The sequence below is a fragment of the Scleropages formosus genome, chromosome 2, assembly GCF_900964775.1.
Source record: "Scleropages formosus chromosome 2, fSclFor1.1, whole genome shotgun sequence".
NCBI lineage: Eukaryota > Metazoa > Chordata > Actinopteri > Osteoglossiformes > Osteoglossidae > Scleropages > Scleropages formosus.
Window position 1 is genome coordinate 31,212,945 of NC_041807.1, and position 21,395 is coordinate 31,234,339.

The 21,395-nt window shown below is 43.9% G+C and overlaps 1 protein-coding gene across 1 annotated transcript in view; it reads left to right on the top strand.

Annotated features, from left to right (window-relative positions):
- sema3bl (sema domain, immunoglobulin domain (Ig), short basic domain, secreted, (semaphorin) 3bl) overlaps nt 1-21,395 on the top strand; it is a 38,003-nt gene that overhangs the window by 11,130 nt on the left and 5,478 nt on the right. Inside the window, exons 2-13 of the mRNA XM_018737763.2 lie at nt 1,426-1,586; nt 3,963-4,025; nt 8,348-8,467; nt 13,965-14,055; nt 15,806-15,922; nt 16,067-16,209; nt 18,017-18,131; nt 18,338-18,407; nt 18,545-18,689; nt 20,340-20,571; nt 20,694-20,785; nt 21,313-21,354. Of these exons, the coding sequence (XP_018593279.1) occupies nt 1,426-1,586; nt 3,963-4,025; nt 8,348-8,467; nt 13,965-14,055; nt 15,806-15,922; nt 16,067-16,209; nt 18,017-18,131; nt 18,338-18,407; nt 18,545-18,689; nt 20,340-20,571; nt 20,694-20,785; nt 21,313-21,354 (1,391 nt within the window). The remainder of the gene's footprint in view (nt 1-1,425; nt 1,587-3,962; nt 4,026-8,347; nt 8,468-13,964; nt 14,056-15,805; nt 15,923-16,066; nt 16,210-18,016; nt 18,132-18,337; nt 18,408-18,544; nt 18,690-20,339; nt 20,572-20,693; nt 20,786-21,312; nt 21,355-21,395) is intronic.

Sequence of the window (21,395 nt, forward strand, 5' to 3'; positions counted from 1 at the left end):
AAGCAACGTGGCAACACCTGTGTTACAGGCACACAAAAACTCACAATGGCAAAAGAGTCTGATAAGCACATCCTGGATGCCAGAGTCAGATCCTGTTTTTACATACCGCAGTCTTCCATTACAGAAGGAACAAATCCAGGTTCTAGTTTTTCATATTATTTAACATTCAGTTTTTTGCTCCATTGGAATATGTAATAGTAAAGTGGTGGGGAGGAATGAATGATGTGTTTCTGAATCAAAGCTCGAAGCTCATAATGAAGAAATCCAACTTAACCGTTTCGCTTCCATTTAGCTGAAGGAAGCTGTGGAAAATCAGGTGTTTCTACAAGGTCATTAATTTAATATTTGATCAGCTGAGTAGTGTAGAGAAGGAAACTTACAGTCCCTCACCACATGGGCTATGAACCAGACAGCCAGATGTGATTCCCATTCACACTCCGCATTCCTGATACCCACAGACCGTGTGCATAGCTTCAGATTTGCAGGAAGAGTTGCTTGTTGGGTCAACCCCTTGAACACAGTACTTGGGAAAGGTTCTAAGACAGCAACACACAACAGTTAGACATCTTGCCTACTCAATATGCACCTACTTTAGCAAATAGAGTATCCATATTTGGATTTCAATTGCTATGCTTGGTTCTTTCCTCATGATGGAAACTATTTGACCTGACCTTAACATTGTGGTTATGGAACCATCAGCAGACTGATATTATTTACATACATTTATTAATTTAGTTGATGCTTTCTCAAAAGCAACTTACACTGTTAAGCTACCTACCACTACTTACTCATTTGTACAGCTGGGTGATTTTACTGGAGCAATTTCAGGTAAGTACCTTGCTCAAGGGCACTAGAGCCAGACATGAGATTTGAACTTGCCATCTCTGAGTCTAAAGGCAGCAGCTCTAACCACTTTGCTACCAGCTGCCTCTCTTCTTCTTCTTCTTCTTCTTCTTCTTCTTCTTCTTCTTCTTCTTCTTCTTCTTCTTATTATTATTATTATTATTATTATTATTATTATTATTATTATTATTATTATTATTATTATGTAATTTCATTGTGCAACATTGTCTATGCCCACTGGACATCACACTAGGGAGGATGTCTTTTTCTCCATTCAGCTATCCCCTGTTTGGTCTTAAGATGCATCATACTCTCATCATAACAGCAGTTTCACAATAGCTTCTCAACTCTCCTGATAACAGGAAAGGACAATTCCATCCGACGAGTCCAATGAAACGTGCAAAGGCACAGTTAAACTTTAAGAACTGAAAACAGACAAATTCAGAATAAATTACAATACTATTTAACAACATATGGGAGTACTCTTGTGTAATCCTTAGAATATATTTGTTTACTGTACATTGTTTGCCTTCAGCTTTATTCCCTCTAAAGTGGTCGTTTCTCTCTCTTTCCCTTGCACAGATATTCTGGCGACCAACAGATCCTCACTTTTCAGTGGTCACCGTGGCTTTCTTAGCCTCACGTCTGTCTTTCTAGATGAATACCATGACCGGCTTTTCCTGGGAGGCAAGGATGTGCTGTACTCTTTACCTCTGGACCACACCAACTCAGACTCCAAAGAGGTGTGTATTCCCTCTCCAAGATGTCAATAAACCCTGTCTCTTGCTGAGCCAATTGAGTCCGTTCATATTAATGTTTCTTGATTGTAAAAACATTGTTCTTGGACCTTATCTTTATGTAAGCAGAAAACTGCAGTCCACTTCATAAGATATGAAATGAATTTCCATCTTTTAAATGACATGGAGAATGCTCTTTATCAGAATCTTTGAGAAGGCTCATTTTTAATATATGACCATTTTTTTCAATTCCTTTCAATATCCCCAGTATACATCACTCAGCATTATACTGTGATATAATGCTCTCATTTATTATTTCTGTTCTCAAGAATTTTTGTGTAGTTTAGTGGTTTAAGAACTCCACTTATCAGAACTCCATAGGTCTTATACCTGGTATTAGAAGGACATACCCCAGGCCATGATTCACTCATGATTTCCTCCTCACCACCCTAAAATTCAGTCATAAACTTCTTCAGATTCTCTCTCATCTAATCTCAGAGATCATAGCTCCAGCTCCCCTCTTTCCTTGAGAAGCACTGGCCTTATAAATCTGTCTGAACAATCCTCTACTCATGGGGTTTGGATACCCTTGGTGGGATTTATAGCCCCCAGGTCATGCCTCTGAAAGTCCAGCGCCTTGGGGGAGAATTCTGCTCCCTGACATGGAAAACAGGACTCAAACACTCTAAAATCCCTTACCAGAATGAGCTTGGTATTTCCAGCTGAAGGAAACATTGGGTTTTAACAATTTGAGTACGTTACAGTGTTCCGTATGATCACGAAATTCCTGCAATCCCTACAGTTTGCAATTACCTCACAGAAAAACAAAATTGTAATAAACATTGAACTGTCCAGTAAACATTTAATTTTTGTTCTCCTCCGTCATATAAACAGAGTGAAATTATATTTAATTCTGGAATACAAAACACAGGCGTTCATTTTGCCTGATATGAAATTGGCTCCCAAGGAAGGTGCTTTTGTTTGCTGTGCTGAGGAGTCGGTGTTTGGGGATAATGCTTGAGGAACATATTTGAAGAAAGTCTGAGAGGCTTTGACCGTTGTGAGGAACAGTTTGAGTTCTGGGCTTTATTCTGGCCGTGGACTGGATGAGGTGTCTAGTTACCTACTGGCCCCGATGATCTGGGGTGCAAATCAAGCTGGATGGGGCAGCTTCTCTGGTGAGTTATAGGCCAGTCCTTTGAGATTCACAGCCCTTGATGGTGTGACAGCCTTCTGTACAAGCTCTGCTATTGTCTAGCTTCGTATGACACGACACACATGGATTCATACACATGCCTTTCATTTATGGGTAATGTAACTCTTTACATTGATAAACAGCTAACTTGCCTCATTTTTCATTTTTTTATATCCTCCTGGGGGACACAAAATTTAAATACAACCCTCCATGAATGACCTTTAGCAGCACTTTGCAACACATTCTTGGTGTAGTGTATTGGTATTTAATTTTGGAGAAGTTTTTCTGCAGTCCCAAGTGTGTCCTGTGGCAGTACCCAAGGTTTCTTCTGTGCATTCTGTACATCTGTACAGAAAACTGTCCTTTCACTTTGGGTATGGCGTTCAGGCTGGGGAGCACCTTGTTGAGCCACACAGTGTCTCTCCTTTCTTTTTCTGTGCTTGTCTTATGTGTCTGACTGGCAATACCCAGGATCACACTTGAATGATGTGTGACAAGGGATCAACCTAATAACAGTTGAGAACTTGTGAAGGAGTTAAAGAATAGTCAACACACAAACACAAACCGAATGGTCTGGCTGTGATTCAGTCTCAGTGGGAGTCAAAGCATGAATACGAAGAGGAAAAAACTTAATATATTGTAATTGCCAGGTTCCAGTAGGGAAACAAGCATGCGTTGCACTTTCAGTTTTGCAAAAGATCTGTGAAGCAATAATGCACAATATTGGCCCACTTGCAGAAGTTAAGTAGCTCATAATTCTATGACTTCATTCTGTTGTTGGAAACAGATGTATCCCACCTATCTTAACTATCTTCAACTGTCCAGCAATGGTTTCGGTGTACTTTTTCAATGTGTAAATGTAAGAGCCAAGAATCGTGGTAGTTATTGCCTTTTCCTTAAGATAACAGTAAATTGAATCTGAAAATGCAGTTTCTTTGACATATAACATTATTATAATTTTATAGGTCCAATCCTAATCTAGATGCATACTGAGAACATCTTAACTTTTACTGTATTGCAGCATAATCCTGAAAATGGCATATTTTAAAGAGCAATCTAAATTACAAACCCTTATTTATAAATTATTACTGCCAACACCACAACGGTCATTCTGTTCATATATGACTTCTTTATGCAAATGTATTGATTCTGTCTCCATCATTCTATCTCTTTATCTTTAATGATAGATTTACTGGCCTCCACAGCCTGGAAACAAAGAGGAGTGTGTGCTCAAAGGCAAAGACCACCAGGTGAGTGAGGGTCCTCTATGGATCTTCAGACATTGTTTTCTTTTTGTTGGGGACATCTCAGTTACAGCGTGTTCCATGGTTCCATTTAATAATTTGTCTAGACTCGTCTGACAGAACACATTAGGGGCATGCAGTAAATCTCCAGGCTTTTGAGCCATTTAGGAAATTAGTTATCCAGGATCTTTAGCAGGACAGGAGTCATGCCCTGGAACCTTTTTTAATTAAAAGAATGGTAGTAAATGTTCTATTGACAGCTAAAGAGCATCCTCGATTTCCCAAAGGAATTTAATCAGCATGCTAGATGATCTCAAGGGTCAGATGTTGAAAGGTAAATTCTGCTGTTATTTGCAGCACAGCGTTACAGAGATCTCTCTACCTGTGGCCTCCTTGGCGGAAAAAAAACTCTTAGGACCATTGTGTCCCCATATTCCTAATGGGTTTGTCAAAGGCAATTAATACACATGAAAAATTCTGGTTTGTTGAAAAATGGGACACTATAAAATCCTCAAGTTACTGTCTTAATAAGGAGATTCAGGAAACTGGTGATAGATGTTGCCGTTTCTACTATTGTAAAATATAATGTGTTTGGTCTGAGTTTCAGTCTTTCTGTCTCACTCTGAAAGAAATTGAAGCTCTGTCACCATCTGCTATCATTTACATTTTTCCTGCAATTAAAGGGGTTTTCTCCAATCACTCTGGAAGGGGGATAAGTTTTAAAGTGCCGCTGTTGGTCCATAGCATGGGCTGGAGGTAATAAGTGTGTTTGAAGTGGCAGGTGAGGTGACATTTAATATATGTTGTTATTATACTTTTCTACTGCTGTCACCCCAAGAAATGCCATAAACGGAGGTAGTCCTGAAAGCCCCTCTCCACCGGGAGTGTAGAAGTCATTATGTGCTATGATACAAGTCTTAAATTATATATATTGTAACTCAATCTAACTTAGACATGTTGACCCCATGCCACAAACTCAACACTCACACCCAATGACTGGGCCAGTGTACGCCTCTCTTCATGTTTTTCTTGATAATCAGATAGACATATGCTGAGCAATTCAGCTGTAATTAGATAGATAAAACAGAGCTTTAGGAAATGGGTATTGAGAATCCATTGCTGAAATTAAATTAGACATAAACCATGAACGAGTCCATTTGTTTTCCAGGGGCCTTTTGTCTATTTATCTGTGGAAATGCAATAGCCATGTTAAGGAGGGTGAGTGTGGAAATGACTGTTCAAGCAGTGCACTGCACTGTGGTTATGTGTGAAAACACAATGGACTATAATGGTGCCATTCAGGCAAGAGATTAACGACCACATTGGGAACTTGCGCAGAAACGAGTTGAAAGGTCACGTCTGCAAACCTTAACGTGGTAATCTGCTCCACTGTTAGTGACTGCCATGTTGGTCTGTCATTTAGTAAGAGTATATATCAACAGAAATAATAAAATTATTTCTGCAGTCCTTCTACAGTAGGATTTCAAGGCAAGAGAGTGCCTATTGTTTCAGGCTTTTTGTTGATCGAAGAGGTTGAGGGAGGGCCAGCCAAACCAAGCGATGGTCTCCACCTATTTGTCTTTCTCTGTCATTGTGTGAATTAGCTGTGATTTAGCACATTCCTGCTCTTTTGTTAACCTTATGCACAACAGGGTTCTGTTTGCGATTCACTTCAGGTTGCTGTGTGGCAGAATGCTGCCCCAAAACATGTCAAAGGTTGCACGCTGGGCTGGTTTGTTTGGCTAAGATGTGCTGATGACTTCTCTGAGAAATCATTAGTGTGGTCTCAGTCAGAGTGAGAAGTCCTTGATGTTGCAAAACATGGTCTTTCCATGGGCTCTTGACCAAATAAGGCCTTTCTGTCCAGCTGGACACCATTTAGAGGCTGGCAGGCCAATGGCTGAGTGCTGCCAATCACAGGGCGATCAAGTGGAGTGAAACCTTTATTTTATGCCCTGTGTCTGTTCCTCTGGGCCATTACGGATAGCAGAATGGTGGCTAAGGGCAGAGCTGGAAATGGAAACTGCTATAAAGTGCAAATGCTACCCTGTCCCCTTTGAAAAAAACTTGTTGATCCTCATTACCTGTTTTTACCGCTGAACTGAAACATTTTTATTCCAACAAACATAAATATGCCACTTTTTTAAAGGAACTTGAATAAAAAAACACCTGACCCAGTGGTCCTTTGCTTGCTCTTGTGTCCAGGACCACGGTAATTCCCCTGCCCTACCTGAGCCCCCTTTAAAACCTAGGAGCTTTTATTAACTGCCTAATGAAAGGTAGCGTGTGGCTAATGGCCTGCCTGGTCCTGCTGCGTGGCCCAGCGTTGCCCTCTAGCATGTTTGCTTTTCAATGTCTCCCCTCTCTGGCTCTGACCCTACCCTCCCTACGTTTCATTAACCTTGTGGTCCCCTGTTGTTACTGTTCCTTCAGCAGAAGAGGCCAATCCAGCAGTGGTCAGACATGGCTGAGGGTGGAGGGCTGAGGAGGGCAGACTGGGCCATGACATCATTGTGGATTTTGGATTTGGTTGTGGAGTAAGGCAAGCATCTTGAAAGCTTGTGCAGATTCAACAGACAGGAATCTCTGTTAATCAGCGATGGTGTAATGCAGACCAGTGTGAGGGTGCTAATTTAGAACAGGACTGATGGTTACAGAAAGCTGCCTGGTTCAGTAGGGATGTTGTGGTTGGAGAATAACTGAACTGCAAGCATCTGAAGTATCTCACCTCAGTTGCACCAGTAAATGTCAATTGTTTAAATCGGTCAATTTTAATAAAGTTGACACATTTGTTTAATTTGTGCAATAGAGGTTACTATCCAAGACAATGTAAAAACTTAATGGTTTTACCAATTTAGACAACTTGACACAAATTTTGATTCTCAACTAATGGATATAATAGATCCTCTCTTCTATGGATTCTGTTCTGTAACCACCACAGCACTTGAATGAAGTAAAGGTAAAGATCTCCTTCTGTGTTCACTGGATCTTTCAGCTAGACTACAGCCTGACCAAGGGGTATGAAATGGGACAGCTGGTAGTGTAGTAGTTAATGCTACTGCCTTTGGCTCCTGAGGTCAAAGGTTTGATCCCCATCTCTGGCTGTAGTGCCCTTTAGCAAGGTACTTACCTTAAATTGCTCCATTAAAAATTTCCTGGCTGTTTAATTGGGTACATAATTGTGACCTTACTGTAAGTTGCCCTGGAGAAAAGTGTCAGATAAATGTAAAATCATACAGTTTTCTTCTGGCATTTTTTTCTTTATCTGTCCAAATAGGCCAGTCTTTCCTTGGATAGTTCAGCCTGTAGCAGCAGTGAGAACCAAAAGCTTAGCCCGCTAATTCAGTCATCTGATGCATTGTTCCCAGTGTTCAGTGCAAAGTTTTTCTTGTACAGATTTGATTTCCTGTTAGCACTAGAACTCTCCAATGATTGCTCTCCAGTGACTGCTCGTTCACAGTAGAAATTGCTTGCAAAATGGCTTCTACCCAGAATATATTGGGTACTTCAGCTCTGGAGTTATTAGATTATCTGATGTTTCTCCAGATAACCAGGGCTAAAGACCCTAACCCTATTTAAACAAATTGATGATATAGTGAGTGAGAATATAGTTCCTCTGGTTGTCTAAGATATTGGCATTTTTCTTTTTTCTTTTATACAATAAAATCTAACTTTGTTCTACTTGAAATTAATGTCATGTTATACTTCATATATGGGCCAATAAATGAACTGTGCAAAAGACTGTTTCCTTCCACAGTAGGGAAGGAGTGATAAAATAGGGATTATTTCCATGGGTTAATCTCGGTCAACTATTCAATTATGTCAGTTATCAGACATACAGTACCAGGCAGGGAAGTCCCAATGAGACTGTGTACTATGATGTCATTTTTTGCCCCGTGCGAGTATTCCAGGAAACAATCGCAGTTATTCTCATTCCCTTCGCGCCCACAATTCCCCAAGCACCTGGCGTCCAATAGACTTTGACCCCAACCCCTCTGGTGATGACAGCACGGACCCATTGTAGTCATCACGGAACAGGAAGAGGCCTTGCCCTAAACTTCCTATACTCCTTGGCTTGTCTCCTCTCTCTTATTCACTGTCTCTCTGTTGTCAAGAAACCACAGCCAGGAAAGCTCTGGAGATTCTGGTGGTTTTCATCTTCAAGACTCCTTTTCTTGGCTCCATTTGGTAACGTGGAAACAATGCCTCGCGTAAATGAGTCAAGTTAAATTACCAGAAACGGGATGAGCAATACTCTTGCGCTTGGTCCTAAGAAGTCATACATTGTATTTAATTCTTTTAACCTTGTGTTTGTGTGTTTCCTCCAGACCGAGTGCGCCAACTATGTGCGCCTGCTGCAGCCTTACAACCGCACCCACCTGCTGGCCTGTGGCACGGGAGCTTTCCAGCCCACGTGTGCCTTTGTCCACGTGGGACACAGGGGGGAGGTGAGTGTCCATCTCAAAGCTCCCATGGAAGGAGGGAACGTATCCAGCCACTCAGTGATTCTATAGCCTTCTGTGTCTGCAGAGCAAGATGACTCCTTGATTTTACAGCGCTGACTCCAGCACTTGTCAAGATGGTGATGCAAATGATGTTGTCAAATGTTTGTTTTACACATTTATAAATCAGGGCTCTCATGCTCCCTTCCTCGACAAAGGCTTGCTGTATGATTTTCATTTTGAGCTATTTCTCAGTTGCTAATCCATATTGTTTATACTAATAATATTGTTCACAGACATGACTGACACACACACACACACACACACACACACACACTTTCTGAACCGCTTGTCCCATACGGGGTCGTGGGGAACCGGAGCCTAACCCAGCAACTCAGGGTGTAAGGGGACACACCCAGGAGGGGACACCAGTCCATTGCAAGGCACCCCAACCGGGACTCGAACCCCAGACCCACCGGAGAGCAGGACCCAGTCCAACCCACTGCACCGCACCACCACACCCCCCACTACAGACATGACACGGAATAGCAATATTTAATCAAGGTTATTGAACAGACACAAAGTGATTTGAACAAAACTAGAGCTTCCTTAAATTTGGACTGTAGTGGTGTAGTGGGAGCCATCACATCGCAAGCTGAGGGAAGCTACTTACTCTGAATTGCTCCAGTAACCTGTATGAATGGGTAAATCATTATAAATACACTGTAGACCCGATATAACATAGACGGCAGGGGTCCATACTTTCATGCCGCGTTAGATGTGAGTCCACGCTGTTTCCGTTTTTGATGAAGGTTGAAGAAAGTTAAATTCTGGTTTGCTGCCGAGGGAAGATTAACGTAAGTAAAAGCAACCATCCACGCATGTGAGTGAAAATAAGTGATACATTGCAGTGTTAATACTTCATAATTCCTAATAAGACTGAATAAAGTCCAGTTCAAGAATCGTTGTTTTTATTGATTAACCACAATGTAATGAACCAGAGTACCCATATATGTACCTTTAAATGCGCTTCCTCACAAAATACTTAATTACAGAAATTTTCAACAAAAACAAGCTAATCAGCTGATATCATGGAAATAACTAAATAGGATTTTACAAAGTTGTTTTATACGAGGGGGGGTGCGGTGGCGCAGTGGGTTGGACCACGGTCCTGCTGTCCGGTGGGTCTGGGGTTCGAGTCCTGCTTGGGGTGCCTTGCGATGGACTGGCGTCCCGTCCTGGGTGTGTCCCCTCCCCCTCCGGCCTTACGCCCTGTGTCGCTGGGTAGGCTCCGGTTCCCTGTGACCCCGTATGGGACGAGCGGTTCTGAAAATGTGTGTGTGTGTGTGTTTTATACGAGTACATGAACTGAACTTACTGGTTACACTGTAGTTTTAGTATAAAAGGAGTCTAGGGTGCACTGTGTTGTTGTCTCAGGTTTCTTTTTTTTCTGGCAATTTCAGACTTTAGATGTAGAATGTGAGTCCTATCCACATTGTCGGACTCAAGCCATAGAAGCGCACTATCCATAATTCCTAGAGCCTCAGTCATTTTAGGTGATGGAGGAGTCGGAGCATAATCTTCATCTCTGCTATCATGAGCTTCACCTGGGACTTGAAGACCTGATTCATTTGTTGCAATGGTCTCATCCCCTAAATGTTCATACGTTGGACAATCGACATCAATATGAATCCATTCTTCAGTGTCTATACCAGATCGTACCACTTTCATTTTTCACCGTAGTTCTTTGTTGTGCTTTTCGCTATATAACCTTGCCTTTCAACTTTCAGAAATGTGTTTGGCAACCACCCAGATTTGAAACATGTGGAAAGGAACTGATCAAATAATATTTGGCATCCGAGCTCTGACCACGTTATATGCAATGCTGCGTTGTATTGAGTCGCCTCATATGGGGTCTACAGTGTATCTTGTTGTACAAACCTAACATTTTAAGTCACCTTGGACAAAAGAGTCAGCTAATTACAGGGCACTACTACTACTGCTGCTACTACTATTACTACTACTAACAATAATAATACAATAATAATTAATTTTAACTATAGGAGGAATCCAACTTCTAGACGGGGAAGAAAAGGAAAGAATACATGTGAAGAGACAAAACGATGTCTGTGGACTCATTGAACTAGTGTTTGCTCATAACAGAGCAATGATTGACTTTAGGCAAGGACGAGTTTTCTGGATGTGTTGGGTCACATTATGCAGAAAAAGCTAAATTCAGCCTCAAAAAAGAAGCAAAACAGATCAAAGAGAAATATTTGTCTCCAGGAGCTGATGCAGAGAAAATCTAAATACAGCTCAAGAGCAGCTTATAGAAAGAGAAAATAGACTTGCTGAAGGGCAAACCATTGCATGGCAAATTCTTCAGAAGTCTTGATAATCCAGAAATCTTGAAAAAGAAGCAAATATGGAACGGTTAAACAATACCAGGTTTAAAGGAGAGACAGAAAACTTAATCTTTGTAGCACAGGACCAGGTACAAAACACCAGCACCATTAGAAGAAAATATTAACAAAACAAGTGGACAACAAGTGTAGAATGTCCAACAAGAAGAAAGAACATTGAAGTCACAAAGTTACAAGTTGCATTCCTCTAGTCTCATCTGAGTGCATCAACAGACACAGAGGCCTTGTTTGCTCACTATATCTCACTGGATAATATGGGAACACCTGGAAGTGAATGAGAAATGCTATGAGCGTAAGACTGAGATCATTGTCATCATCAGACATATTGCCATTGCTGAGGAATTACCGATTATGCAATATCAGCAAACCGTCCCAACATAATGCTACACAATAAGAAAGAGAAGATGTGCCTTGGTAACAAAGAATAGTTACAAACTACTGCATTTACACTGGTGTTGCTGTGCATCGTCTGACTGCAGTTCACAGCACAGTTGCTGTATAATTGAAGGTGAAAACCCATGTTGTCCTAGTGGGTACGGGAACTGTAGTGTGTCATATAGTCACCTGAGCACAAGCCCTGCTCTCCCCCAACAGTTCCTGCCTTCATTGAAGGAGTCTCATTGTGGCTGAGATGTCGTAACTCTGCCCCACACAGATCAAGCTTCTTTGGCGAAGTGCCCGGCATCCATGTCAGCAACCGCTGTTGGGTGGGAGGGCAGTCAATTTGTGGTCAGCAGCCCATCAGGCTGCAGTTCTGAATCCACTGCGCTCTGGGAAATACTTTGGTTTCATAATAACAGAGGGCATGGTGGATGGAAGCAGAATGGTGAAGGAGTGTGTGTATCAGCTGTCAGCTGTGCCTTTTTCATCTGTTGCAATGAGCACCAATATCAAGGTATTAAAGATGGCTTTGTGCTGATGGTGGGGAGGTCAAATGTGACCTCCATGTGACATTGCACTCCCCTGCTGAGCCTGCTGAGAAGACAGTTCACTGGCTTTCGGTCTTGGGCAGTCCATGGCAGCCACCTTCAACAAAACCTGGGGTAAAAGGGCATCAGGTCAAAGGCCATACCTCCCACAGCATGGTCAGAATGTCTGTGTCCTCTCCAGACTGTGAGGAGGAAGGAAAAACAAACAATTTCTTGATGGACCAAATAGGTTAGAGACTAAACTAAATAAATGATGAAGACCTGCGTACCAGCCGACGGATGGATGGCATAGGCCAATAGGCTCTGGTACTGGATGGGTGGGCTGTGCCTCTCCTGCCTCAAACAAACTACCAGTGGGAGGGGAAAGAAAATAAATGATGGCGAAGGAATGACAACATCCAGAGCTCCCCATTCACCCTAAACTGGACATGTTTGCTGTTTGTTATCGTCACCAGACAAGGGAAGAGAATTCATAGCTGTGGTGGAGTCCAGCATTCGTTTCCAGTCTTGTCCCTCCCTGGGTGATGGTGGTGCAGTGGAACACACCTTCGCCATGCTGCCTTGCCGGAGGAGCTTAGGACGGAGTTAATATAGCAGCCGTGTCCGCTGGTCTCCTCTGTCTGCACGTGAAGAGAGGGAGACACGCAGCACTTCCACCGGAGGCTCCGCTCCAGGAGTTATTTGGTGTGGTCCAGGCAGGCCCAGTTTCTCTGGTTTGGGTCGGCAAGGACTGTGGAAAAACCAATATATGCTAATCAACTGCAGACATGACTGGTACTGTTTGCCTGGCTTCCAGTGAGCTCAGGCAGGAAGGCTTTTCTTGTACAGCAGCGAGAAGAAAGCCAGAAGCTAGTGAAAGTCAAGAAAGGCAAGGCAGAGAGGACAAAGAGCTAAAGAGTGAGGGGTAGCAAAAGATGAGGAGGGCATCCGAAAAAAAGAGGGAAGTCCTTGCCTCTATTTGGAACGATCTGAGCAAGAGCAGCACTGGCCCTTTTCCTCTGCTAATATTTCCTCTGTTATTCTAAGGTGGGAGTTTTGAGGTCTCTGCAACATCTTAAAGTATCCAGGCCTTGACGTGTGCACATCTGGTGTTTTTGTATTCGAGGAAAATGTGCGATTTCACATCACTTGCCAAAGGGTGGGCTCGACCCTCTCCGCGTTGGACTGCGGACGCTGCGCGGCAGCGCTCAGGGCTCGGACCACCCTGCTATCCGGCGTCTGCAGCAGGCGCACCCTTCGGAGCAGCACCACCGACACAGCACAGAGCTTCTGCAATTAGGCCCAATGCTGAACCCAGTGCCAGTCTCTCCCCACAGCGCTGCTCTGCTGGTTAACCCCACACATTGGGGAGCGCCACATTGTCTCCTCCGCACAGTGGGGAAACAACCACCCCCCCTTATTAAAAAAAAAAAAAAAAAAAAAAAAGAAAACGGTCAGTTTACTGTACTCTCACTCAGTTGGCATTCCAAATCCCATTCCAGTCTATTGTGGACAGGGTTAGGAGTTTTCGTGTGTGTGTGCAAGTTTGTGTGAATGGGAGGCATGGCCCAAATTGGAAATATGTGCAGAAAAAGGAAAATCGCTCCAGTTTTGGGTTCTGAGCTCACTTGAGAGCTCGCATGTAATCTCCTGTCAAGTCTTTTTTTAAGCATTCTTACAAAGCCACAATGTGCTATTGTGTCATGGAGGAACTGGCACCACCATCCTACAAGTTCACGAAGAGTGTGTCCAGCTTTTGCCTGAATGACATTAAATTAGTCTCAACGTACTGTTATGGTGCTCTGTATTGTGGCTCATCTATGGCTCAGCCCTCCCTTCATTATTACCAAATATTACTTAACACAAATGAATTGTGCTTTAGAATCACGCGTCTGCATCCAAGTTTTTCTTTCTGTTGATGTAATGCATTGTATGTTTTTCTGCGAGATGTACGTTGCTTTGGAGAAAAGCATCTGCTAAATGAATAAATGTAAACACAGCAACACTGATCTGAACCTAGACATCAATTGCCCAAGGTAAAAAAATGAGTACCAGTGTACTGTACATGTTAAGAATGATTTTGGATGTGTGTGACTTGGAAGCTTAAACTGAGTGCTTTCTAATGACATAATGAGAATTAAAAGACCTTCCTATTTCTTTTCCTCCCAAAAGCATGTGTTCGCAATGGACCGGACCAACATGGAGAATGGCAGGGGGAAGTGCCCACATGATCCCAGCCGCCCCTTCGCCAGCACCTTCATCGGTACGTCCAGTTCTGGGGCACAGCTCTGACATCAGTGCCAAAAAAATTGCTTTCCTCCTTGCGTTCCTACCGGGGGAAATTCGGATATAGCCAACGGCACAAAAACATATGGGGAGGGTGTTCCTTTTTGGTATTATCACAAAAGGCAACTGTAAAAGCTGTGCTGACTCACTGCTCCATCAGCCCCGGTAGGGAGGAGCGCCAGCAGGGCTGCCTCCCAGTGGCTGGCTCAGTGTGCTGTGTAAAGTTTCCATCACTCACCACTTGTCATAAATCCAGAACTCAAGAGTGTTTGGGAAGCCTCCATGGACCGGTGAAAGGACTTCATTCACACTGACCTGGCTGAGCATCATGGAGGCGTTCTAGCAGTGAAAGGACTCACGTTCTCCTAGGATATCCTGAGCATCAGGCAGCTGAGCATGGCCAACCCTACCGTCCCTATCCCACAATGCACTGCCGCTGGAGGCGAAGCACACAGGTCTCGCCAAAGGCGTGGAAGCTCTTACCTCTTGTAGACTTTTCTTTGTAAGGGCTCCACGCATTTGCGTTGAGAACACAGTTCACATGTTCGGCTCATCCTTGTAAGCGGACGGTGATACATCGATAGGCTGTACCACGTTAATAAATACGTGTAAAATGATGCTCAAGATGAGATGTAATGAAAGTTTTAGGCCTTGTGTCATGCAACTGTAAATTGAGTTTTGGCTCGAAATTTGTGACCCGAGTACCTTGTCCCCACCTCCTCCTCATCTTTACGTCTTACAGATGACTCATTGCTGAACGGACAGTACCTCTAGAGAGTTTAATGAAAGCGATTCGGTTTCACACAGTGATGTGGTGTAGCTGAGTTCCGAAGCGTACAAACCGCGGTACCTGATGGATCTATTCAAGCCCCTCGGAGACCATTTTTCCTTTTCCCCCGTAGTCGACTGTCCCGTTTGGAGCGGGGCTCGGGTCTACCCGTTCCTCTTTATTGGGGCTGTAATGAGATCCTTCTGTTCTCGCTTCCTACGTGGAGAGCTGACCCACTGACAGCAGCCTCCTATCTTCAGCTGCCGCAGGCTTGTAAATCAGTGCTGGGAACGCATGTCTACCGCTCTGTTAGCCTGCAACATTGCAGTTATGGCAGATGGGCGCAGATTAGAGTACAAGAGAACCTTATGTCTAAGGAAGGAATTTGTCACACTGCTGATGCTGTTTGTGTTCTCATATTCTCCTTCAGTTCTGTGTATTTGTCTTCTTCTCTTGGACCTTCGAACAGTTAATGACCAATGTCTGAAATATGGGCTGAAAGTACTATTTTACTCATGTCAGCAGATATATTACTTCTCTAAAACATATTTCCCCCTTTCTGTGTATATTGGAAGTTTTGTGTTTTTCTCTTTTTGCCAACTACCTTACTGTTCTAACTATATTCATATTTTAACTATATCCGATATAATTGTAATATTGAGCTATTTATAGCAACCTTGTTCAGTGCTCTGTGTCACTCTGGTAAAAAGCACGCTCTATAAAAATAAATTGAATTGAAGTGATTGAATGTAAGAGGAAAAAACATTACACAGCTGATATTCTTAATTTTACTATATTTTATCCTCTCATGCTGAACTCTGCTTGAAAACAATGTTTTTAATGGCTCAACATGTTTAAATTCCAGCATTAATGAAGATGTGAATCAGACTGTGGTTAATTTCACCTTTCACCATGCTTGTGTGTTCTGTGCCTCTCTCCTAATCCCACCGCCCCGCAGGTGGGGAGCTCTACACAGGCCTGACCGCTGACTTCCTAGGCCGCGATGCAGTGATCTTCCGGAGTCTGGGCAGCCGCTCCACCATGCGGACTGAGACTGACCAGCGTCTGCTCCACGGTATAGCTCCACTCCTCTGTTTCCCCACCTCTGCCTCCCCCACTAATACCGCAGTAATGCCTCTACAAAACACCGTTTTCTCTATGTTCAAACTGGAAGCTCACCGCACTGTGTTTGCTCGCCCTGCTCTCTCTCTGTTCACAGACCCCCAGTTCGTAGCTGCACACCTGATCCCCGACAATGACGACCGTGACAATGATAAGGTGTATTTCTTCTTCACGGAGAAAGCCATGGAAGCCGGGGATGGTTCCGGGGCCATTCACAGCCGTGTGGGACGTGTGTGTGCCGTGAGTGCTCACCCCGCGTTCTTCCTTATCCTTCACTAGGCTCCGAGCAAATTCACAGGATTTTTTTTTGTGGCTTCTCCATTATCATGATCCTGTTCTCCTCATTACATTCTGTGAGCCTTTTCAGAGAAAACCATCCCTCTCGGGCTACAGCTATAATGTTTTACCGAGGACAAAAATAACCAAACTTGTCTACCTCTGTGTTAAAAGCAGTGCAAGCTGTAGCCTTGTTGTTGAGTGCCCTTTGTCAGTGTGATGTGATTTATCACCGTTACAGTATTTTACTGGCTTCAACGCCTGTCTCCACTTGTATCAGACCAACTCTTTTAGTGCATCATCCTGTTGAGGGAACGTCATGCCCGGCACGTGGAAACTAAATCACTTTCACGTTGTATTTTTTACAAAGGGGTTTCAGTGCAGAAAAACTGTGTTTGACTGTTTTGACACATATCCCTTTACGAGGCCCTTAATCGCTTAGGCAGGCTAAGTGGGGATAAAAACCAGAGGAGAAGGAAGAGGAGGAGAGCGGCAGGCATGTTTGCCAATCTGACACTCTAGAACAATCTGCAACAATCCATGTCTTTATTGCAGCCACCCAGCTGTCAGATGTGCTTTGGTATTAACTTGCATTCCTCAGGCCCCGTCGTAGTGCAACACACCCCTTCTTTCGCTCTCTCTCACACGTTCCACACACACTGAAAAGACTGTCACATATGTGAATGCGTTTGCACTCTTTCGTGGATGGGCGTCGAAACACACGCACATGCTCAGAGAAATGTGTCTGTATAGACAAATGCTCCTTCAGTTATACACATTCAGACACTGAGACATACGCAGCAGCTCCAGTTTCTCGGACACACACTCGCTACCAGTTAGGTTCTCTGCTCGTCTACTCAGAGGTGTAAAATCAGAAGGGGGAAGGGTGTTTCATGAAAAGCCCCCTCTCTCCCAGAGCTGTCACTCAGGGGGCCAAGGGGTAAACTACTAGCTCCTGCTAAGACCCCCAGCTGCCAAGTGAGGCCGCTCCAACAGCAGGTGTCCGACAGACATTCCTCCCCGGACCCCGGGACTTGTCATCGACCGAGCCACGGGAACAGGGGACTGATTATGTCAGAGAAATGTTTACGTATCACGTTTCTCTTGAAGACGAGTAGTTGTGGTAGAGCTTCCTCACCATTTCAGTACAACGTTCTAAGTATCATACAAATTTTAGATGAATTTGAGTGTCTGGCTATGATGTGAAAAAAAAAACATTTCTGTTCTGTTGGTCATTAAATTCATCCAGGTATAGATGGCGCAGCCAGTTATGTTTGATTTCCTTTGAACGTTTGTGGTGCTGGGGTGCGGTGGCGCAGTGGGTTGGACCGCAGTCCTGCTCTCCGGTGGGTCTGGGGTTCAAGTCCTGCTTGGGGTGCCTTGTGGCGGACTGGCGTCCTGTCCTGGGTGTGTCCCCTTCCCCTTACGCCTTGTGTTACCGGGTAGGCTCCGGTTCCCTGTGACCCTGTAAGGGACAAGTGGTTCTGATAATGTGTGTGTGTGTGTGTGTGTGTGTGTGTGTGTGTGTGTGTGTGTGTGTGTGTGTGTGTGTGTGTGTTCATGGTGCTGTCTCACATTTGACCATGAAATATCCTGTGGCCCTCTTCTCTGCAGGGGCAATAACTGCAATATCCTGCACAGATTCTATTACACAAGTGACTTCGTAACCACCTAAGCAGCTCTTACATCTGACCACCCACATTTCCCATGGGTCATCACTGTAAAGGAGAGTGTGGCTTATAGCTGGAACCTCTTTTCCCCAACCGTACAGAATGATGCTGGCGGGCAGAGAGTCCTTGTGAACAAATGGAGCACCTTCATCAAAGCCAGGCTGGTGTGCTCCGTCCCCGGGCCTCACGGCATCGACACGCACTTTGACCAGCTAGGTAAGTGAGCGTGTACACACATGCACACATTACACCCACACACTCATTCACTCAGACACACATACCTCCATATACACTCACCCTTATCATATATGGAAGCACTGTGCAAACGAGAGATTCCAGCTCATTCCAGAAACAGGCAAAATTTCAACTCCCTCCGAGTGTGTCGTAGTTAATTGCTGACATTTAATCTAAATTCAATTTAGAGGATGTCTTCCTCCTCAAGACAAAGGATGAGAAGAACCCGGACGTGTACGCTATTTTTAGCACTATCAGGTGAGAGGAGACATGCCGGTAATTTACTCTTCAGCGGTTTTCATTGGTTTTTGTTCAGTATCCTGGACATTGCAATTCTGAAAACATTAACTAGTGTCAACACTCTCCCTCCTCTTTCTCTGTGTCTCTCCATGCAGTAACGTTTTTCAGGGTTACGCCGTGTGCATGTACCGGATGGCAGATATTCGCGAAGCCTTTAACGGCCCTTTTGCACACAAAGAAGGACCAGACTACCAGTGGGGGGCCTATGAAGGCCGCATCCCTTACCCAAGACCTGGATCGGTGAGTCCCTTTCTTGTACACATTACACTATGTACTATACCTTGGTTATACCTTAACTTGGTAAACCTCTCACACCAGTCAGGTTCAGAGGTCTACCAGTGACCCAGTAAACAATAATAATACATACCTTTTAGATGCTTTATTGATCGGGGGAGGTGATCACCATGATCACACCTCACTGATCTCCATTTCACTACTGATCTGTGGGTCTCATAACCATTTGCCTTTTTAAGGGCGGTAATGGATGTTTTCGGGTACAGGATGGAAGAGGTGTATCCAAGGCCTTGGTACTAGATCATAGCAGAGGGGTGGATGTTAGATTAAGTATCTAAAGCTCTTTACCTGTTGCGAGATACATTTTTGCTTACTCTGAGTTGTACTTTGTGTTTGAGAAAAGCATCTGCCAAACAAATAGATGTAATAAACAAATAGAATATATGTAAATGTAAGTACCACGGTAAGTACCATAGTGCTATGAGGGTGCTCCACTGGAGGACTGCATGTGATGCAGATGCATACACCTGGAAATTCCAAGTGTGGCTCCATGTTTGATTCTCTAATCCTGAACGCCTGATTGAACACAAAGAATGAGGTGTGATCCTGATTAATGTCAAAGTCACTCCATGGTGAATGTGGTACCGTAACACCCTACTGTGGTGCAGCAGGCTTTGTCTGTACTTGTCTGGGGGATGGTGGGAGGACTTGGCAGAGAGAAGGCATCTATAAAACTCCACACCCTTCTCCTCTTCTCTCTCTCCGCACTCTTTGCCCGGTCTGTCAAAAGAGCTCCCCATGTGTCCTTCCACCAAATTGATCACGTTTGTTGTTGGCTCTCTGACTAATGGCTGCTCCAACGGCTCCACACTGAGAGCAAGGGTGTGTGTGTTTGAGTATGTGAGCGTTAGTGTGGGGGACTTTCGAAAGGATCCCCTGCCTTTGGGAGTTTTCTCTGCTTGCTGTCTATTCTACTAAATTTTAAAACTAAATGAGATGTTGATTCCAAACTTGACTTTGTTGTTTTAAGCTCAATGACAGATATTTAAATTCCCCCTCCTTAATCTCCACCTTAGCATTTGGGCTCCTCACGGAGTTTACAAGCCCATCGCTGGCCCAGTTCTGTCACCTGTCACTGAGGCTTTCTCAGCCTGCAGACAGATGCACACACCTGGAAAGAAATTAGCAGTTAAGAGGAAGGCAGAGAGAAATCCGATAAGGATGGATGTCAAAGGAGAAACTTTATCTCCTTCCTTCTCTGTGATGAATGTTTCTAATATGGAAGTTGACGTTTGTGGGTGGGTTTGATATCCTTTTATATTAGGCAGCAGTCTCCAGTCCAACATCTGTAAAACACATTGGTATGCACTTATTTCTGTTTTATACATTGTTTATTCATCACTAAAGCTGGTTTTTCATTTATTAATTTAGCTGATGCTTTTCTCCAAAGCGACTGATAATTATTCACTAATTTGTACAGCTGCGTATTCTTACTGTACCTTGAGGTACTACAGCAGAAAGTGGGAATGGGATGGGATTTGCACCTGGGTCCTTCAAGTGCAGGCAGCAGCTCTATCCACTGTGCCATCTGCTGCCCACGTGCTGTTTAAAATCAAGAGTGTTCTGTGTTTCCCCAACCCTGCAACCTGACTTCAGTGCCCCAGTAAGATCATCAACCAGCCGGGCCGCCAGTTTGCCAGCACCAAGGAGTTCCCAGACTCGGTGCTGCAGTTCACCCGCAGCCATCCTCTGATGTGGAAGCCGATTCACCCTGTGCTGCGGCAGCCAGTGCTTGTGAAGACAAATGTGGAGTACCGGCTGAAGCAGATTGTGGTGGACCGCGTGGAGGCAGAGGATGGCCAGTATGATGTCATGTTCATTGGCACTGGTGAGACCCAAAGAGTATAGGGTTAAATCTCGTGTAGTCTACCACTAACCTCTCTGCACGTTTAACCACAAGCCTATTTACTGATCACTGACCTGACGCCATGACTCATTTATCTGCCATAGACATTGGCACGGTACTGAAGGTCATTTCCCTGCGGAGGGGCAATTCTCTGGATACTGAAGAAGTCATCCTGGAGGAGATGCAGGTCTTTAAGGTACGCAGCACAACTAATATTCCACATCTAGATTCTTCATTGTCTTCTTTATTTGCACTGTTCATACATTTCCAGTAGCGGTTCATTCACAGCATTATTAATTGTTTGTATTAATAAAGTTGTCAAAACCCTAAACCTAACGTAATAGGAAGTACAATTTATTCTAGAGTTTCAAGGCAGCATGCTTTTGCACTTTGCATGAACCTTGAGTGAAGGTCAGCAAAACTCCAGGTGAAGAGTTGTGCTTGTCCTGCAGATTTTTTGGCTGTTCTTGGACTCATGTTTCCAAACCATCTGCTAAAGTCTTGGCAAGAGCGAACACCAGGGGAGCCCTGTTTAACCTCTGCTGGATTGGGCGTGTTTTCTCTGTGCTCAATAAATCCTTGTGTCTTTAAATTCCAGAATCACGTACTTCTTATTTAAAATCAGATGTTGGAGTGAGAGGTCGGATTTTACAGCAGCTGTTGGGTTTGTATCTCCAGGGTTCAGTCTTAACATAAGTTTTTCTTATATATTTATATCTCAAGGTACCAGCACCCATTACTTCCTTGGACATCTCGGTGAAAAGGGTAAGTAAATATCAGTGTAGTTTACAATGTTTCAAGAGACT